This window comes from Dasypus novemcinctus, chromosome 3 (assembly GCF_030445035.2).
Source record: "Dasypus novemcinctus isolate mDasNov1 chromosome 3, mDasNov1.1.hap2, whole genome shotgun sequence".
Taxonomy (NCBI): Eukaryota; Metazoa; Chordata; class Mammalia; order Cingulata; family Dasypodidae; genus Dasypus; species Dasypus novemcinctus.
Genome location: NC_080675.1, coordinates 18,978,616 through 18,999,333, shown reverse-complemented (window position 1 = coordinate 18,999,333; position 20,718 = coordinate 18,978,616). Strand labels below are relative to the sequence as shown.

Here is a 20,718-nt window from a genome sequence, read left to right as displayed (position 1 = left end):
CACCATCCATTAGCGCAGTAGTCCCATCACTCCAAATAGAAATTCTATACCCGTTATGCATTAACTCCCCTTTACCTCCCTTACACCTTCATGAGCACTTTTTAAAATAATGAATGGATAAGACCTAAGTATGATTGTCTTTTATTTCAAATATAGTAAACCATAGCCTAAAAAAAGAACAATATTTCATCAAAGTAGTTTTTAACAAGGATATCAAAAGGGAATATTTAAAACTTTTCCCTTAAAAGTTTTAAACATTCTTTGAAGATTTGAAAATAATTGTCTAAATTGTGAACAAGTACTTGTTTTTTTTTCAAAATAGACAGACTTATGATGATGGAGCTGCAACCCGACTAATGTCAACAGTGAAACCTTTGAGGGAGCCAGCGCCCTCAGAAGACGTGATTGATATTAAGCCAGAACCGGATGATCTCATTGATGAAGACCTTAATTTTGTGCAGGAGAATCCCTTATCTCAGAAAAAACCTACAGTGACGCTTACATATGGTTCTTCTCGCCCTTCTATTGAAATTTATAGGCCACCTGCAAGTCGAAATGCAGATAGTGGTGCTCATTTAAATAGGTTGCCGTTCCAACAGCAGCAAAACAGTATTCATGCTTCCAAGCAACTTGATATACAGAACAACCGGGTATATGAAACAGGACGTTTGTGTGACCCAGAAGTGCCTAACAGTCTAGAGGAGACTTATAGTCCCTTCTTCAGAAACAGCTCTGAAAAAATGAATATTGAGGTTTGTATATACACTTGATCCTCATTATTCACAGACTGTATTTGTGACTTGCTTACTTGCTAAAATTTATTTGTAACCCCAAATTTATTTGTAACCCCAAACTGAATGCTTGTGATGCTTTTGTAGTCATTTATGAATGTATGCAGAGCAGTGAAAAATTAGCTGCTTCCCAGCTGAGGTCAAACAAGGCAACCTTTGACCTTGTCATTTCAGTTGTCATGCTGCAGACAGTGTCCTTTTTGCAGTATTTTTAGTGCCATGTTTTTCACAGTTTTGTTGATGATTTTGCTGGCTAAAATGTTCCCCAGGTGTAGTTCTGAAGTGCAGTCTAATGTCCCTAAATGCAAGAAGGCTGTGATGTGTCTTACCAAGAAAATATGCATGTTGAATAAGCTTGTTCAGACGTGAGTTAAAGTGCAATTGGCCATAGTTTCAGTGTTGATGAATCAACAATATTAAATAACAAAACGAAGCTTACATATTGATTTCAGTTGATGAAAATATTGTGACAGGATTTCAAGAACCTAATCCTGTATTTCCCTTAAGAGCATTGATTCAGTACTTGCCAATTCAGTATTCACAGTCACTTTATTGGAACATCTACCCTGAATAATGAGACGCAATTATACTTTGAAATTCTGGCTTGTTAGGTTGAAAATTGGCAATTCTTGGATAATAAATAGTGAATACATATTGCAAATTTATTTTAAGTTGGTTTCTGTGCTATTCACAATATACCATTTAGATTTCCCTTTCCATGGCTACCTTCTGATGATCTTTTATGTCTTGTATGCTTTTCTGATAGTTTTAACCTATAGGAGAGTTCTGTATAGAAATTAAATTGTTTATTCTTTTAGGATTTCTGAAGTATGATATTTCATCATCATCATCATGTTTCATACCTTAAGTTATAATTTCTGGGCTCTTAGGTCAATTTTAGATTTTTCAAGACAGTTTTTGGTAAGAAACCAAGTAATTCCATTTTATTAACTCCTCAACAGTGCTTTATGTAGCTGTTCATTAAATGAGTGTTAAGCTCTAATTTCTGTTATTGTTTTTGCTGAAGTGTTAACTATTAGGGATAATATTTATATTTTTATAAGAAACCAGAAAATACTCCATAAATTCTTAATATGATTTCCTGTTTTAAAAAAACATTCTTTGGCAATACTTAATTTTCATAGACTTGGTAAATAGTCATACGTTTCTCTGATTGCAGGAAGAAAACTTTCGGAAGAGAAAATTGCCTGTGGTAAGTTCAGTTATTAAAGTAAAAAAATTCAGTCATGATGGAGAAGAGGAGGAGGAAGATGATGATTATGGGTCCCGGACGGCAAGTGTCTCAAGCAGTGTGTCAGTGCCAGCAAAACCTGAAAGGAGGTACCAGAACGTGTCTGTAAATCTTTTTTTATCCCTAAAATTTTTTATTTTACTTGTTTCTCCCCCCGCTCCTCATTCCCCCCATTGTCTTGTCTGCTTTCTCTGTCCATCCACTGTGTGTTCTTCTGTGTCTGCTTGTATTCTCATTAGGTGGCACCGGGAACCAATCCTGGAACCTTCTGGAGTGGGGGAGTGAATTACTCTCTTGTGCCACCTCAACTCCCTGCTCTGCTCTGTCTTCTTATTTTATGTCCGCTGTGTCTCTTCTTGCATCATCTTGCTGCGCCAGCTCTCTCTGTTGGCTGGCACTCCTGTGCAGGGCGGCTTTCCTGCACTGGGTGTCATTCCCATGCAGGGCAGCACTCCTGCACGGGGCGGCATTCCCACGTGGGTTGGCACTCTGTGTGGGCCAGCTCACCACGTGGGCCAGCCTGTCCTCACCAGGACGCCCTGGGCATCGAACCCTGGACCTCCTATATGGTTGATGGAAACCCAGTTGGTTGAGCCACAGCTGTATCCTGTAATTTAGTCCTTTTTTAAAAGATTTATTTTTTATTTCTCTCCCCTTCCCTCCCACCCCCCCAGCCCAATTGTCTGTTCTCTGTGTCCATTCACTGTGTATCCTTCTGTGTCTGCTTGTATTCTTGTCAGCGGCACCCAGAACCTGTGTTTCTTTTGTTGCATCAGCTCTCTTTGTGTGTGGCGCCACTCTTGGGCAGGCTGTAGTTTTTTTGCGCAGGGCAGCTCTCTTTATGGGGCGCACTCCTTGCGCTTGGAACTCCCCTACGCGGGGCACATCCCTGCGGGGCATGGCACTCCTTGTGCGCATCAGCCCTGTATGTGGGCCAGCTCATCACATGGGTCAGGAGGCCCTGGGTTTGAACCTCCCATGTGGTAGGTGGATGCTCTATCCATTGAACCAAATCTGCTTCCCTGTAAATTAATCTTGCATTGCTTGCATTGCTTGATGTAGTCTTCTGGGTTTCTTTTCTTTTTTTTTTTTTTTTAAGATTTATGTATTCCTTCCCCTTATCCTCCTCCCACCCTACTCTTTTTGCTGTCTGTGTTGTCTTCTCTTTCATTTTCTCTCCTCCTGGAGACCTCCTCTGATGGGGAGAGAAGTTCCTTGTCAATTGTGCCACCTCATTTCCTGGTTTCTGCTGGGATTCACTTTGATTCTCCTCTTTTCTCTCTCTCTCTCTTTTTTTTTTTAAAGATTTATTTATTTAATTCTCCCCCCTCCTCCGGTTGTCTGTTCTCTGTGTCTATTTGCCGCGTCTTGTTTCTTTATCCGCTTCTGTTGTCGTGGGCAGCATAGGAAGTGTGGGTGGTGCCATTCCTGGGCAGGCTGCACTTTCTTTCGTGCTGGGCTGCTCTCCTTACGGGCGCACTCCTTGTGCGTGGGGCTCCCCTATGCAGGGGACACCCCTGCGTGGGAGGGCACTCCTTGCGCGCATCAGCACTGCGCATGGCCAGCTCCACACGGGTCAAGGAGGCCCGGGGTTTGAACCGCGGACCTCCCATGTGGTAGACAGGCGCCCTAACCACTGGGCCAAGTCCGTTTCCCTCTCTCCTTTTTTTAAAGATTTATTTCTCTCCCTTTTCCCCCCATTCTCTGCTGTCTATGTCCATTCGCTCTGTGTTCTGTGTCTGCTTATATTATCAGGTGGCACTGGGAAACTGCATCTGTTTTTTTGTTGTGGAATTTTTTTTTGGATTTATTTCTTATTTATTTCTCTCCCCTTCCCCTGTTGCATCATCTTGCTACATCAGGGCTCCATGTGTGCAGTGCCACTCCTGGGTGGGCTGTGCTTTTTTCACTTGGGGTCTCTCCTTGTGGGGCTCACTCCTTGCGTGTGGGGCACCCCTACGTGGGGATGCCCCTGTGTGGCATGGCACTCCTTGCGCACAGCAGCACTGTGCGTAGGCCAGCTTACCATACGGGTCAGGAGGCCCTGGGTATCAAACCCTGGAACCTCCATATGGTAGATGGAAGCCAGCTTACCACATGGGTCAGGAGGCCCTGAGTATCGAACCCTGGACCCTCCATATTGTAGGTGGAAGCCACGTCAGCTTCTCCCCTTGTCTCTTTTGATGCATCATCATCTTCTGTGTGACTCACTTGTGCAGGGCACTAGCTCATCGCCTGGGCACTGGCTCACCATGGGGGCACTCGTGCAGGCATTGGCTTGCTGCACGGGCACGTTTTTTTCTTTATCACCAGGAGGGCCCAGGGATAAACCCAGGTCCTCCATATGGTAGGCGGAAGCTCTTATCACTTGAGTCACGTCCACTTCCCTCTTAATAATCATAAAAATAAATGATATGTAATGTAATAACATTTAAGACTTTTTCATTGGTTTTTGAAAACCACTGATATTAATGAGAGAGAAATTGCTTAAAATTGGAGCGGATTGTGGAGAAAATTAAAAATATCAAGCGATGGGAAAAAACAGAACTGATTGAGATTATTTCAAAAAGTTAAGAGGTTCTAGGTTAGTTGTTTCCTAAAAACAACACCTAAACAAACAAACAAAAAAAAACTATGTTCAAAGCCTGAAAGAAGTGTGTAATAAAGGCATAACAGAAGGTTAGCATGTAGAGATCTCAAATTTAAAATTTAATAAAAATTACTTTTCCTAACTCTTAGACCTTCGCTTCCACCTTCTAAACAAGCTAACAAGAATCTGATTTTGAAGGCTATCTCTGAAGCTCAAGAATCTGTAACAAAAACAACAAACTATTCTACAGGTAATTGGAATGTGTTATGTTTATTTTGGGTAAAGAAGCTTGAAAGAGATTTCTGCAAGCTGAAAATGATTGCTAAGTTGTGATAAATTAGGGCCCCAGCTAGATGTCAAGACCAAAAAGAGGTTTAGAAGAATTGTTTTAGGATATTTTACCAGTTTTGACAACTTTACCAGTCTTCAGTGGGATTTAGTTCTTTGATTACCATGTAATGCCATTTACTCCCTCTACTCGCTCTTTCCAATGTGTGTGAAGTATATAAGAAATAAAATTTTCAGAGAGTTTTGACAAAGGTAAAACTTCCATATATAGCATTAAACTCAAAAGATAAGAATTTGTGATGTATAAAAGAAAGGAAAATGGGATAATATTAAGTGGCTGAAGTTAGGGAAATTTCATTAAGATTAGTTTTTTTATGTCCAGGTTGGTTTCTTTCCTTTTGGAACCTATTAATGGAATATAAGGCAGAGAATTGATTGATTTGTTAAGTTCCTTCCTCAATCTTAATTAAAGTATTAGTCATTTTATAAGAGAATATAAAGGTGTTACATGTTTTAAAAACAAAGGAGAGGAATCCACTATAAGCTGATCTTACAGAAAGTGCATTTTGAAATGCAAACTAAATGATGGGTCCCCTATGGTATTGTGATTAAATTCTGTACTCTGTGCCCCACCTACCATATAGCCAGTGTATAGAACTGTATTGTTAGCTAGCTGATATGGCTACCTGCTTTAAAAAAATTTATTGTATTTCTGCTATGGATTTGATGCTTGTTCTTTCAGCATTGTTCTATTTGTCCATTCTCTTTGTGACCTCTTCCTAAAGGGCAGTAAACTGTTAGCCACCAATTTTTAAAAAATATGTTATTTTTATTTTTTAAACAGATATTTAGATTACGTAAATGTTACATAAAGATGTAGGGAGCAGGGCATATGGGAATCCCCTACATCTCCCACATTTTCCCACATTAACAATATCCTTCATTAGTGGAGTGCATTCATTACAATTGATGAAAACATTTTGGAGGACTGCCTCTAAGTATGGATTATAGTTTACATTGTAGTTTACACTCTTTCCCTCACAGTTTTGTAGGTTATGGCAAAACATGTAATGTCCTGTATCTGTGGTTATAATGTCATTCAGTACAATTCCCAAGTCCCAAAGATGCCCCCATTACATATGCTTTTCCCTCTCCTTGCCCTCAGTGGCAACTGACTCCACATCAATGGTATAAGTTCTTTTATTGCTAGAATCATAGTACATTTATAATAAAATACCAGTAAGTCCACTGTAGTCCATAGTTCATTCCCCAGTCCTGAGGATTCTGGAATAGTGATGCTCACTCCACCTCCAATTGAGGGAGAACTTTGATCCCATGGGACAGATGAATGGGACTCTCTTGCTTGCAGTTGTAGACTCTCCTGGTTCTTGGGATGATTGTTGCCCATCATCATCTCTTTGTTATTTGTCCTGGATGAGTTCAGTGAATTGGAGAGTAGGTGTTGCAACTCTGTTGAAATTCAGGGCCCAGCTGGCATGTGGACTGCCCAAAGATTTTAGTCTCTTGGACTTAACACCTGTCAACCCTAGTTCTAATTATAGGTGCTAATAGAAGGGACAGAAGAGCCATGTTTAGGGAAACCACAACTGCATCCAACTCTGTCACACTGGGGAGCAAAAATTCTAAAGTAGGGCCCTCTGGTAAGGCATCAAACTCCTGCCCTGCCTATAATGTCTGGATGTCTCCAGAGCCTCTACAAGCCCCACTATTTGAGGTAGTATTTACTTTGGCAGTCAATGAGATCCTGCTGAGATGTGCATAAGTGTAACCTCTGGAATGACCTCTCGACTCACTTTGAAGTCTCTTAGCCATATGAACTCATTTGTCTTTACATTTTCCCCGTTTTGGTCAAGGTCTTTTTCCAGTTATATAGCTAGTTGGTGCTTGGTAATAATCCCTTCGTGCCAGGGAGGTTTATCCCTGAAGTCATGTCCCACACTGGGGGAAGGTAATGCCTTTATATGCTAAGTTTGGCTTAGAGAGAGGCCACGCTTAAGCATCAAGGAGGCTCTCAGAAGGTAACTAACTCTTAGGCACCTTGTAATATTAGTCCAAGTTTCAGTTTCAAGAGTAAAGGTTCATAAGTACAGTCATCATTATTAATGGCCCATCATGGATCATCCTCTTTCACTAGCCATTGCCCCTATACTACGGGAATTCTTACTGTTCCATTGCAGAATGTGGCAGAGTTCCCCAGGGTGGGAATTTGATATTCTTTCGGGTATTGTGTAGATCTCCACCCACTGAGGCACCAGTTTTTGAACGCATTAATCATCTGTTCCCTTTGTTTCTCCTCATCCCTAATTTACTTGTTAGCATAAAATTAAATGAGTGTTGGCATATAGGATGAGGATTTTCAGGCAAAGACCAATACTTGACCTAAGGATTTTTATCTAATTTGCATTCTCTTTTCTGGTCCATCCATCAGGAGTATTAATTGGAATCATGAGAAATTTTGTCACTGTGACCTTAGAGATCCCCAAGTTTGTTAAGAAATAACATTGGAATGCTTTATTCACCTAAGTTATCTGAATTACAATTTGAAATTGATAAGATCTTGAAGCAAAACACTTCATTTGATTAAAAATCAGTATATGGCGGAGCGTGTGTAGCTCAGTGATTGAGTGCCTGCTTCCCATGTACAAGGTTCTGGGTTTAATCCCCGGTACCTCCTAAAAAAGAAGCAAGTAAAATATCTATGTGTCTGCGGCATGTGACTTAAAATGTATAGACTTTGTTTATATATATTTAGGTAATAGATCACGTGACAATTTCTCAGGAATATTGTAAGAAAAAAATAAGGTGGTATTTATGAACTGTTTTTGACCTCATAGGTTCTAAACCCAAGGGGCATTTATATTTAATATGACAGATTTGTTGTTGAGCTTTAACATTACTTCTTTTACATTTTCTTCTTTTCTCCTTATGTGTTAAAGTCCCACAGAAACAGACACTTCCAGTTGCTCCCAGAACTCGAACGTCTCAAGAAGAATTGCTGGCGGAAGTGGTCCAGGGCCAAAGCAGGACCCCGAGAATAAGCCCCCCTATTATAGAAGAGGAAACAAAAGCAGATAATATAGAAAAAAGTCAAGGTAATCATTTAAATGATATTTTGCTCTTTATTACAGTTTTTTCATGAGGAATTAATTATTTTCCAATTGATTGTTATACTATGTGAAGGGTCGTCATTGGGCTCAAAAATAGATCTAGAAGGGACTGTGAAGAAGGCCACATCTATACTTTTCAGAAATTTGAAAAAAAGTTTTTTGTGATAGAAATTTTTAACATTCTCAGATGTGGACTGAGAACTCCCATGTGAACTCAGTGAACTCCCATGATCCCAATCACCCAGCCTCTCATCATCAAAATGATGCTTAGAAAGCTCTTACTTAAAGATATATAGCTTATCTACATTCACCCTTTCCCATTCTTTGCTAATCCTACTCCTATTCTCTGGAGCTTAGGTTTCTTTAAATCTTCCCTCTCTCAGCATTGTTTCTATGACCTGCCGGATCTGCTTTATTGTCCTAGTAGCCTTGCTTTATCCCCTTGTGCCTGAAATAACTTACAGATGACCTTTCAGCTTCCTCTTTCTCTCATCTCCTTCCACTCCTGCATAAACATTCTCCTGTCTAACTTCTAAAGCATGACTTTCCTCATCTAACACATTTGTAGTATCTCCCCCTCATGCTGTCACCCACAACTAATGCCGTCAGCTAAGTTTTTGACCGTATTGTGCAATTTAACATAACAGAATTATACTTTTCCAAATGATGGACCTGAAAACAAGAAAATCCTGAAATAGCCAGTAGGTACTAGCGGAAAAGTATTCATGGGCCAGTTTGAGAAGAGCAACTAGAAATGAAAAGATAATGCCTAATACAGTAGCAGGTGAGGCTAAGGGGCCTGACGTAAGAGCTGAATGGGATATAGCATTCTCTTCCTTATGAAATCTTGACCTTAATGAACCAGGGCTCCCTTCAAAGATAGAACTCTACATGAGGAGAAACTACTCTGTATAAAATCAAATAGAGTCAGGAGATTAGAAGGACTAGGAAAGAGAATGTCAGGAAAAAGGGAGGGGCACAAAGCTTTGAAATCTTGGAAAGCAAGATGTCATATGTTTTAACTTCACAAAATCAACAGAAGGGGATCGTCTCTGAAGTTAGAAAAGTTACCTGACCAAGTCTTTTTCTGAAATGAACAACAGAAACCCACAGTAAACCACACACAAAGTTAATAAAGGAATAAGCAACAGAATATCATTATACAGAAAGTGCACTGGAAAGATATGCTTAAAAAGCAAGTTGGGCGTGGAGGGGGAGCAGGTGTGGTTCAAGCAGTTGGGTATCTGCCCCCCATATGGGAAGTCCCAGGTTTGGTTCTCAGTGCCCTCTAAAAAAAACTGAAAACAATAAGCAAAACAAATGAAAAAACCAACTCAAGGGAGCTGATGTGGCTCAGTGGTTGAGCATTGGCTTCCCACATGTGAGGTCTGGGGTTCAATCCCTGGCCCTGGTACTTAAAAAAAAACAAACCAGTGACAACTGTAACATATTTCAAAATGAGCCAAAAGACATGAAGAAAATGATACAAGACTTGAAAAAAACAAGCATTAGAAAAACTCAGAAATGAGGCAGCAACTCAAGAATTAGAAATAAAAATTTATTTAGAAATGAAGACTAAACTGGAAAGAAATGAAAGATCAGTGTGCCTCCAGTAAAATAAATACCTTCTGAGAAACTGAAGATAAAAGGGAAGAAAATTTTTTAATTTAGATAAGAAAGATAAGCGAAAGTCATAAGTATTAAATAGAGGCAGTGAAGATCCAATGTACAGACAATAGGACTTCCTGAAGGAAAACAACACAAAACAAGGGAATAGAACAAACATTATATCAGAAAAGTTTTCTTAAAAGGTAAAGGTTTGAAATTCATTATTGAAAGTTTACACTGTATACCTGAGCATATCCACCCAGAACCGTAAATACTAAAATCTATTCTGTAATTATTGGACTTGAAAGAAAGAATAAAGTCACTTGGTTATCTAGACAAAAAGAGCATATGACTTAAAAGTGAAGTAAATTATCATCAGACTTTTCAGTATACCATTTTATGCCAGAAGAAAATGGAGTAATATTTAAATACTCCAGTAAAGAAAATGTGAGCCAAAGATTTTATATCCAGCAAAAGTAATAGTGTAACTCACATTGTTTTTTTGTTTTTGAACAGATTTATTTTATTTCTTCCCCTGTTCCTCATTGTTTGTGCTCACTGTCTGTGCTCTGTCCATCTTCTTTTTAGGAGGCACTGGGAACTGAACCCAGGACCTCCTATATGGGAAGGAGGCACCCAATCACTTGAGCCACCTCTGCTCCCTTCTTATTGAGTCTCATTGTGTTTCCTCAGTATGTCTCCATTGCATCATCTAGCCTCATCTCACTGTGCCAGCTCACTCTTCCTCATCTTTTGAAGGTATCAGTCACTGAACTCGCTACCTCCTATGTGGTAGGCAGGCACCCAACTGCTTGAGCCACATAGTCTTCCCATATTGTATTTTATCTAGATCGATAATATGTATTTTCCCTAGGTCTCTCTCTTGGAAAGGCAGGCATAGAAGCAATGACCAGTGCTGTAGCAATGAATATCCCTTGTGCCCATGTGGTGGTTTTAGAATATTTCCCACTTAAGGAAACCAGTCTTCTTGAGAAATACCTGGTTCTAGCCCTCGGGCCAGCAGTGTTAAGATGAACCTAGAATTCTTTTTTTTTGAACTATTGGAGCTGGGGATTGAACCTGGGACCTCATATGTGAGAAGCCAGTACTCAACCACTGACCCACTCTGCTCCCAAATTCATGACATTCCAGATATTGAAGAAGCTTATCAGCGAATGCTAGGGTCATGTCAAAAGGATTTAGGAGACAACTTTTAAGAAGTTCCCACTGACCAAAGATGGAACAATTTGAGTGTCAATACAAATATAGGAATTGAAGTGCTTGAAATCTGTAAAAGGGGTTTAAATCTGTGAGTTCGTAAAAATACTTAAGCAATATAAACCCTAATTGGTCACATGTTACTTGGAGTATGATAGATACTAATTGTTGAAAACTGGGTAAAATAATTGAGCATTATCTTTCTTATAAGAATGGTACCACTGGGTAACCAAATAGTACAGTGATTGGCCCTTGATTTTGTACATAAAGTTTTATTGGAACCCAGCCATGCCCATTTGTTTATGTATTTGTCTATGGCTGCTTTTGTGCTATAATAGCAAAAGTGAATAGTTTCAACAGAGACCATTTACCCTGCAAAGCCTGAAACAGGAAGTTTGCCTGCCCCTGAGATAGTAGACAAGGGAAGCATCTTCAAATAAGTAGAAACAAAATGATAGTTTTATTTTTGTTTTTCCTTGCAACTCCCAGTGCATCAGTGAATCTAGGACTTGAGCATGAATGGCTACTAAAAAAATGGGGGAGAGGATGTGGCTCAAGCAGTTGAGCTCCTGCCTCCTACATGGGAGGTCCAGGTTCGTTTCCAGTGCCTCCTGAAAAAAAAGAAACAAACAACAAGCAAAACAAATGAAAAACCACCTCAGGGAGGCTGATGTGGCTCAGTAGTTGAGTGCTGGCTTCCCACATTTGAGGTCCTGGGTTCAATCCCCCATCCCTCAAAAAAGAAAAAAAAAAGACTGTTTTGTGACTCCTGGTGAAAGAACAAAATGCTGCCTTAATTTTGCCAAAGGATTTGAACCTGAGTGATCAAACCTCTGGATCCAGCAGTCAGCTTTTAGAAAATACAAAGGGCAGAAGAACATGTAGTGTGCAATTTGAAATAAAATTGAAATAAAAGGGGCAAAGTTAAGCTATAATATTTAGAGGTGCATACTTACACGATAAAGGCATAAAGAAGCTCAAGTCATTATATAAAAAGTCAAAAGGGTTGCTTTCAGAGAGGACTGTGATTGGTATGGGTACATGGAGAAGCTTCTGGGGTGTCTGAAAAAAGTTCTGTTTCTTGGCATGGGTGGTAGTTAAAAGGGTTTTTGCCTTATATGGATTCATTAAGCTATATTTTTGTTTTTTATGGTTCATTAGTGTTTTGTTTTAAAATGAAAGGGTTAAAAGAATTGAAATGTTACCAACTATTTTATGAGGACTCTTAATACTCTTACTTGCTTCATATGTTCACAAGTGCAAAGAAACACTCTGAAAGCAACCATTATCTATTAACATACTTTGCTAACTTTCTTACAGCTTCGTCTGTGTCAGGCTTTTAAAATCTAAGTATTCAAATATATTGGCATTAGTTGTTGATAGTATTCTCTTATTTCTCCAGCTTTTGAGTTTTTTAGTAGGCAATCCCCCTCTTATTTGTGCTTTTATTCTCTGTGTCTTGGGTCAGTCTGTCACCAGAAGTTTATTTTGTCAGTCTTTTAAAAAATGTATCAACAGTCTAGCTTTATTGGTTCCCTTTTAGTTTCTTTGTTTTCTATTTCATTGATTTCTGCCCTTATTTTCTAATGTATCCTTCTATATTTTTCTAACTTATGTTAGCCTGCCTTCTTTTCAAAAGTAACCATTTAAAGTATGATTTTTCCTTGATCTACTTCTTTTGCTGCATATCACAAGTTTTGATGTTTTTATCATTCTAAATGCTTTTTAATTTCAATTTTCATCTTTGACCCATGAGTTATTTGAATTTTTTTTTTTTTTTTTTTGTGGTACCACCAGGGCTGGGAATTGAATCTGAGACCTCATATGTGGGAAACCAGCACTAAACCACTGAGCCACATTGGCTCCCTGAAATTATTTTTAATTGACACTATATGGAGGTTTTGCTTGTTTTTTAATCTTTTATTATATACTCCTGGCTTAACTACATTGTGGTCAGGTAGTGTGGTCTGTATAATACATATTCTTTGGTAATTGTTAAGACTTGCTTAGTGTATATCAATTTTGTACTTGTTCTGTGTACATTTAGAAACCAGTGGATTTGAATTATTGAATTGAGAATTTTGCATGCATTCAATAGAAAAAGCTGGACAGTCGTGTTCAAATCTTGACCTTGCTTTATTTATTTTGTGCCTATTATACTGGGTGCATACATACTTTAAATTGTTACATTTTTCTGGTGAATTAAACCTTTTATTTGTGACCCTCTAAGACAAATGATGCTTTTATCACAAAGTTGGTTTTGACTGATATTAATGTAGTATTTTGTTAGTATTTGTCTCATACATCTTTTCTCCAGGCCTTTATTTTCAGTCTTCTCTGCCCTTGAGCTTGAGGTGTATATATCTCTCTTAAACATCATAAAGTCAGATTTTATTTTTATAATCTGGTCTTCTAAGGGTTTGCCTTTTATTAGAGAATTTAGACCATTTGCATTTATTAGAATTACTGGTATGTTGGGCTAGCATCTTTTTTGATTTGTATTTGAGTTTCTGTTTTCTTTTTTCTCTTTTACCTCTTTGTAGATTAAATTGTTATTGTCAGTTACCCCATTCTACATTTTTTTGACTAGTTTGCAGTTTAAATATTACATTTCTGTTCTTTTAATTGTTACCCTTGCAACTTTCCTGTGCACATTTAATGGTCTAAAAATTAATGTCCTGCCCCCATTCCCAAACAGTAATAGGACTTTAGAATGTCTTAGCTTCAGTCTTTACTCTCCTAACATTGTTTCCAACATTTAAATTTGATTTTTATTTTAACTGCATAGTTTGGACACCACTATTATTATTTATCCAGGCAATGTTCAGATTTACCTATGTATTTGTTATTTTAGTCTCACATCTCTGAATGCTGCTTGGATATCATTTTCCAGTGTTTTGAAGTATTTTTCAAGTATATTCTTTAGAAGTTTCTTTAGTACAGGTCTTTTGATGGTAAAAATTTTCTAATAGTCTAAAATCTGAGTGTTTTATTTTCCTTTTTGTGCGTTAGTTTTTTTGCCAGAAACCCAAATGTGAGTTAAAAACAGTCATTTGTTCTGAACATCTTATATATATTATTCCACTGTCTTCTGGCTTCCATTTTTGTTGAGTGGATTTCTCTCATTCTAATTGTGTGTCGTTCCTTTGTAGGTGATCTGTCCTTTCTCTCTGGCTGCTTTCAAGATCTTCTCTTTGTCTTTGATGTTCTCCAGTTTCACTACGATGTGTCTAGGCATGGATTTTTATTTTTCCTGTTTGATATATGTTGTAAGAAAAGAATCACAGACATTTAAAATAAAGTATTTTACATTATGAATTATATGTGTATCATAGAAAATTTGGAAAAAGAAATAATTGTAATACATGCTGATAGATTAAGAAAAATAATGAAGGTGTAGTATACAAAGATTTCAAATAAAAAGCAGCATTCCTTTCTCCTTCCTTCTCCATTCCAGTCCCATACCCCAGAGGCTACCACTTTTTTACTGTTTCTGTTTTTAATTTTCCTTAATTCTCTCCATGTTTGTAAAAATAAGCTTATATACCACTATTTCTTCAGTCACCAACCATAGATAGTATCTGTTTGACTTTTTGTTGCTACAATGTATCATTATCTAACTCATTTACACCTTTTTCTGCCTTGAGTGAAATTGCTTTTTTTAGGTCACTTATTGGTTGCTTTTGTAATTTTAAGCAATATAGCTAAGTATTTTTGTTGGATTAATTGTATTTCAGTATATTTTAACTTCCTAATTTCAGTATATTTGACTCCCAAAAGATAGGAATATTTATCCACCTCCTTCTTCATTCCTACCTTCTAAAAGTCTGTCATCTGTACATTTATTTTGTCTAACTGGTCAAATTTACATTTTATTGTACTGTATTTTGTCTTTAGATTGACTTTAAAAATTCAGAACAGTAAACAGCATTTATACTGTTAAGACTATATAGATATAATTTATTACAAAGGTAAATTTGCATTTTCTTTCTTGTATAGTTTTTTGTTTAGGGATCCTGTTGTTTTTATTTTTTTCCCCTCTCTTTCTGTTTTGTTCTCCTTAAGTTCACAATTGTTTTGTTTTTTCCTTCTTGCATTGCCTATCTGTATACCCTAAAAGGTCTATCATTTTATACTACTAGTGTTTTTGGGTCCACCCTTTTTTTTTAAGTTACCTTCCTTCTGAAGCCCTCTGTCTTCCTTTGCTAATCTGACTTGTTGCTCTTGAGGCCTGGTTGAAGGCTGTCATACCAGGATTTATTCCTTACCTGGATTTACCTAATTCCTAAAATCCATGTTGCCTTCTCTTTATATTCTTCTGTTTTGTGAGCCCAGTATAAAGAAACTTTTTAAGAAAAAGTGTTAAGAATTAAATTTTCCAGGTCCTTGGGAATCTAAAGATATTGTTTTACTTGATTGATACTAAGTAACCAATTCTCAGTTGAAATAGTTTTCCTCAGAACTTTGAAGACATTGCTTTATTATTGTTAGGCTTCCAGTGTTGCTGCTGAGAAGTTTGTTGACTGATTCTTATTCCACTGTATAATACCCGTTTCTCCTCCCCCCCCCCACCCCCCCGGAAACTTTTTGTGTTTTTACTTTTAAAAAACTTTAATTGTAGTAAAATATGCATAGCATAAAAATCATTTTAATCATTTTAAGTACAGTTCTTTGACATTAAGTACATTGATGATACTTGTATAACTTTCACTATTTCCAGACTATTTTCATTATCCCATGCCAAAATTCTTACTCATTTAGCAGTAACTGCTTATTTCTCCCTCCTGGGAACCACTGTTCTGTTCTCTGTCTCAGTGAATTTTCTTATTCAAAGTATTTCATTTAAGAGAAAGCATACAATATTTGCCCTTTTGCGTCTGGCTTATTTCACTCAACATGCTGTCTTCAAGGTTCATCCATATTGTGGCTTGTATCAGAGCTTCACTTTTCTTTTTATAGCTGAATAATTTTCCATTGTATGGATATACCACTTTTTGTTATCCAGTCATCTGATGGACACTTGGGTTGCTTCCAACTTTTGGCTGTTCTGAATAATGCCGTGATGAATATTGGTATACAAATACCTCTCTGAGATCTGGCTTTCAATTTTTTTGGGTATATACCCCAAAATTTTAGCCATTTTCAATTGTGCAATTCAGTGGTGTTAATTACATTCACAGTGTAATGCTACCAACGCCACCGTCCATTACCAAAATTTTTCATCACCCCTAACAGAAACTCTGTACCCATTAAGTAATAATCTACTTTATGTCTCTGTGAATTATTTCATAAGTGAAACCAGACAGTATCCTCTTGTGCCTGGCTTATTTCACTCAACATGATGTCTTCAAGGTTCATTCATGTTGTTACATAAATCAGAACTTCATTCCTTTTTACAGCTGAGTAGTATTTCATTGTATATTCTATCATATTTTGTTCATTCATCTGTGGATGGACACTTGGGTTGCTTCTACCTTTCAGCTATTGTGAATAATGCTGCTGTGAACATTGGTGTACAACTATCTCAGTCGCTGCTTTCAATTCTTTTGGGTAAATACCTAGAAGAGGGATTACCTGGTCATATGGTAATTCTGTGTTTAACTTTCTGAGGAGCCTTCAAACTGTTTTCCACAGTGGCTGAACCATGTCACATTTCCACCAACAATATATGGGGGTTCTTATGTCTCTCTATCCTCATCAACACTTGTTATTTCCAGGTTTTTAAATAATAGCTGTCCTAGTGGGTGTGAAGTAGTATCTCACTGTAGTTTAATTAGCATTTCTTTAATGGCTAATAACGTCAAACATTTTTTCATACATTTACTGGTGATTTGAATATTTTCTTTGGAGAAATGTCTATTCAAATCCTTGACCCATTTTTTTTTTTAATTATTTTTTTGTTATAGGAGTTCTTTCTATATTCTTCATCAGATATATGGTTTCCAAATATTTTCTCCCATTCTATAGTGAGTGTGTCCTTTTACTTTCTTGATAATATTCTTTGCACAAAAGGTTTTAATTTTTGTGAAATCCATTTTGTCTTTAATTTCTTGCACTTTTGGTTTAAAATCTAAAAATCCATTGCCTACTATATTAGGTCTTGAAAATATTTCTCTGCTTTCTTGTAAGAGTTTTATAGTAATAGTTCTTATATTTAGGTCATTGATCCATTTTGCATTAATATGGTGAGAGGTAAGGGAGAGGTGTCCACATTCATTCTTTTGCATTGTGAGTTTTCAGTTGTCCCAGCACCATTTGTTGCAGGAGACTATTATTTTCCCCTTTAATGGACTTAACTATGGAAATTTTGAGGCTTTGTTTTTGGTGTTCTGAAATTTCACTGTGCTCTGTATAGGTGCTAGTCATATTTTGGCTGGAAATCTTGTAAATCCTTTTAATTTGAATTCCCTTAAGTCTGGGAAGTTTTCTTGCATTAAGAATTTCTTCTCTGGTTTCTTTTTTGAATTATGTTAATTGAATGATAGACTTCCTAGATTGATCTCTCCTCATGTCTACTTGATCTTTTTTACTCCGTGGACTATTTTCTTGACTTTGTCTTTAGCTCTTCTGTTGAATTATTTTTTATATAGGGAAGCATATTTTTAATTTCCACAAGCTCTTTCTTTTTTTTTTTTTTTTAAAGATTTATTTATTTTATTTAATTTCCCCCCCTCCCCTGGTTGTCTGTTCTTGGTGTCTATTTGCTGCGTCTTGTTTCTTTGTCCGCTTCTGTTGTCGTCAGCGGCACGGGAAGTGTGGGTGGCGCCATTCCTGGGCAGGCTGCTCGTTCTTTTCACGCTGGGCGGCTTTCCTCAACGGGCGCACTCCTTGCGCGTGGGGCTCCCCCACACGGGGGACACCCTTGCGTGGCAAGGCACTCCTTGCGCGCATCAGCGCTGCGCATGGCCAGCTCCACACGGGTCAAGGAGGCCCGGGGTTTGAACCGCGGACCTCCCATATGGTAGACGGACGCCCTAACCACTGGGCCAACGTCCGTTTCCCAACACAAGCTCTTTCTTGTTCTATTTTTCATTGTGTCTTGTTTTGTAGATACAGTGTCACCTCAAATTTGAAGATCCTAAGTAGAGGTTTTTTTTTTTCTTTTCTAAAAATTCCTTTGTCCCCCACTTCATAGTCTTTTTTAGAGTCTTGTTTTTGTTTGCTTTTTTGTCCCTTTAATTTGCAGGTTTTTATTAAAAAATGTTTTGCAGATAAACGGTTCCTAGTTTATGAAAAGGTAGTACAAAGGCTCACCTAAAGTTGTGATGTTGGTTGAGCTAAGCTTTACTGAAAGCAGGCTTAGATTTAAACAGAGCAGGCAAGAAGCTGCAGTTATGCTGTGGGCCTTCCAATGACATAGGATTTTCCCTAGAGATACTACCACTCCCAGGAACTAGCTGTCTAGACTCTCCCAACATAATTTACTCAGGTTCTTTAGAAGGGAACTTTTTTTAAACTAGTTTTTAAGTTTTATCTTTTAAAGGTATGTCAGTGGGTATACCATTCACAACCATTTTCTGCTTCACTTTCTTTGTAGTCATTTTTGCTTATCCTTCCAAACACAGTTTGGATGGCCCTTTGATTGTTATCTTCCAGATTCAGGGCTTTAAATATCATCTCTGCACTGTTGTCTCCCAAATTTATATTTCCAGGCTGGAACTTGCCCCTTAATTCCTAATTCCTATCCAACTGCTTATTCTATAGTTTTTCTTGGATATATAATAAAACATGTCAGATTCATCTGAAATCCAACTTTGAATCTTCCTTTCCAATCTGCTTTTCCTCTGCAGTCTTGCTCATTTTAGTTAATGGCTCCTCTACCTTTCTTTTCAGTTTACCTAATGCCACTTTCTTTTGAACTTATGGCCACTCTTCTTTCCCTTCTACCCTCCCTCCCTACTCCTTCTCTAACTCTGCTACCTCCCTCTCTCTCTCTTCCATTCTTTCCACCTTTAGAAATCCTGGTAGCCTCTACCTTCTGAATATATGCGGAATTTATCCCCGCTCATCACCTCTGCCTCTGTCATCCTGGACTAAGCCACTGTCTGTGACTCTGCAGTGGTTGTTGGGATAGCATCCTGACAAATCTGTCTGCAGCTGAATCGAAGTTGTGTTTACTGCCCTCTAGTGAGCCAACTGTTTTCCAGGTGCTTCTTGACTGAGAATGTTCTGCTGAAAAGGCTTTTCTTTAATGTTACATACAGATGTCAAAATTCTATGTGAATCCAAAACCTTTGTTGTAAATTTTTCAAGTTATTCTTCATCTAAAATTTTTGAAAAATTAGATTAATTTTCAGATACAGTAAAGAAATGAATAAAGAATCTTATATAAATTCCAAAACTTAACTTTCTCTTTTTTCCATAATTCTGAGCAACATCTATTTAACTGGGAAACCAAAGGCTATAACTCTTTATTAGTATTCTTTTGAAGAGGCTCTGGGGAGTGGGGTCCATGAACTTGCATCTTTACTTTTTACATGATTTATTTTTTGCTTGGGGAATAAACCAAATTAAAAATCTTTCTTAAACTAAAGCTGTGGAAAGATATTCTTGTTTGTAAATTGGAATACTTTATTATTAAGATGGTAATACTCTTGAAATTGTTTTATAGACTCAAGTCAAACTGTCAGAATCCCAGCTGACTTTTATGCATAAATTAACAAGCTGATCCTAAAATTCTTATAGAAATGCAAAAAATTTAGACTAGCCAAAACAGTATTGAAAAATAAGAACAAAATTGGAGGGCTTGCACTTCCCAATTTCAAAACTTATAAAACTACAGGAATCAAAACTGTGGTACTGGCATAAGAATAGACACTGGATAGATTACTGGAATGGAACTGAGAGACTGATGTGTCTTTGTTCAAATGACTTTGACAAGGGTGTCAAGACAATTCAGTGGGGGAAAGAATAGTCTTTCAACAAATGATGCTGGGACAACTGGATATCCACGTGCAAAAAAAGGTTGGACCCCCTACCTCACTCAGTATCTAAAAATTAACTCAAAATGGATCAAAGGCTTAAATTTAAAAGCAAAATCTATAAAATCCTTAGAAGAAAAAGTTGATATAAATCTTTGTGACCTTGAATTAGGCAGTGCTTTCTAAGATGACACCAAAAGCACAAGCAACAAAAGAAAGATAAATTGGGCATCAAAATTAAAAGCTTATGGTTCAGAGGATGCTATCAGGAAAATGAAAGGACAAGCTACAGAACAGGAGAAAATATTTATAAATCTTAAATCTGGTAAGAGTCTATTATGACCAGGCCAATAGCCAAGTGCTTATGTCCTCTATCCTTAAAATCATTAAATTCACATCATCTTTTATCAGTAAACTTGAATTCAATTATTACCACATATATTTTCTAATGGATTAGTCTGTGATCATGGGTCAAACCACCTTCACTACCCTCTTCCCTACAAAGGAAATGTCAAGTACGCGCCTGTACTTTCCAAGGGGAAATGAAATCCAAGATACTAGATAAAAATCTGAAGCCTGAAAATTATGTTTTAGTAGATGAAAGGAAAGCATGTCAAATTCACATTGTATTCATTTGTATAGTTAAAGTAGTTAATGTTATATTGCTTCATTTATGGTTTACCTCTTCAGTGTTCCTGTCTTATGAGGTAAATAATAGAAAATTCTTCATGTATCACATGTCTGTTTTCAACCAATCAGGAGCTAGGATTATTTTTTGTAGGTAATAATAGGGTTTATTGTTCGGAAAGGAGCTGTAAGTAGGACTCAAGATATAGGGGACCATGTACTAGGGCTTCTTAGTTGTAGTGAAGAGAAAATTTGTCTGGTTTGTTTAGCATTTTCAAATTTACTTTTAGTTCTG

At 37.4% G+C, this 20,718-nt stretch overlaps 1 protein-coding gene across 13 annotated transcripts in view; it reads left to right on the top strand.

The window, feature by feature from the left end:
• ZC3H14 (zinc finger CCCH-type containing 14) overlaps positions 1 to 20,718 on the top strand; it is a 47,269-nt gene that overhangs the window by 10,626 nt on the left and 15,925 nt on the right. For all 13 annotated transcript variants that reach the window (XM_058292612.2, XM_012529738.3, XM_004470320.4 and 10 more), the window contains 4 exons: positions 323 to 752; positions 1,972 to 2,132; positions 4,783 to 4,883; positions 7,879 to 8,034. In XM_058292612.2, the coding sequence (XP_058148595.1) occupies positions 323 to 752; positions 1,972 to 2,132; positions 4,783 to 4,883; positions 7,879 to 8,034 (848 nt within the window). The remainder of the gene's footprint in view (positions 1 to 322; positions 753 to 1,971; positions 2,133 to 4,782; positions 4,884 to 7,878; positions 8,035 to 20,718) is intronic.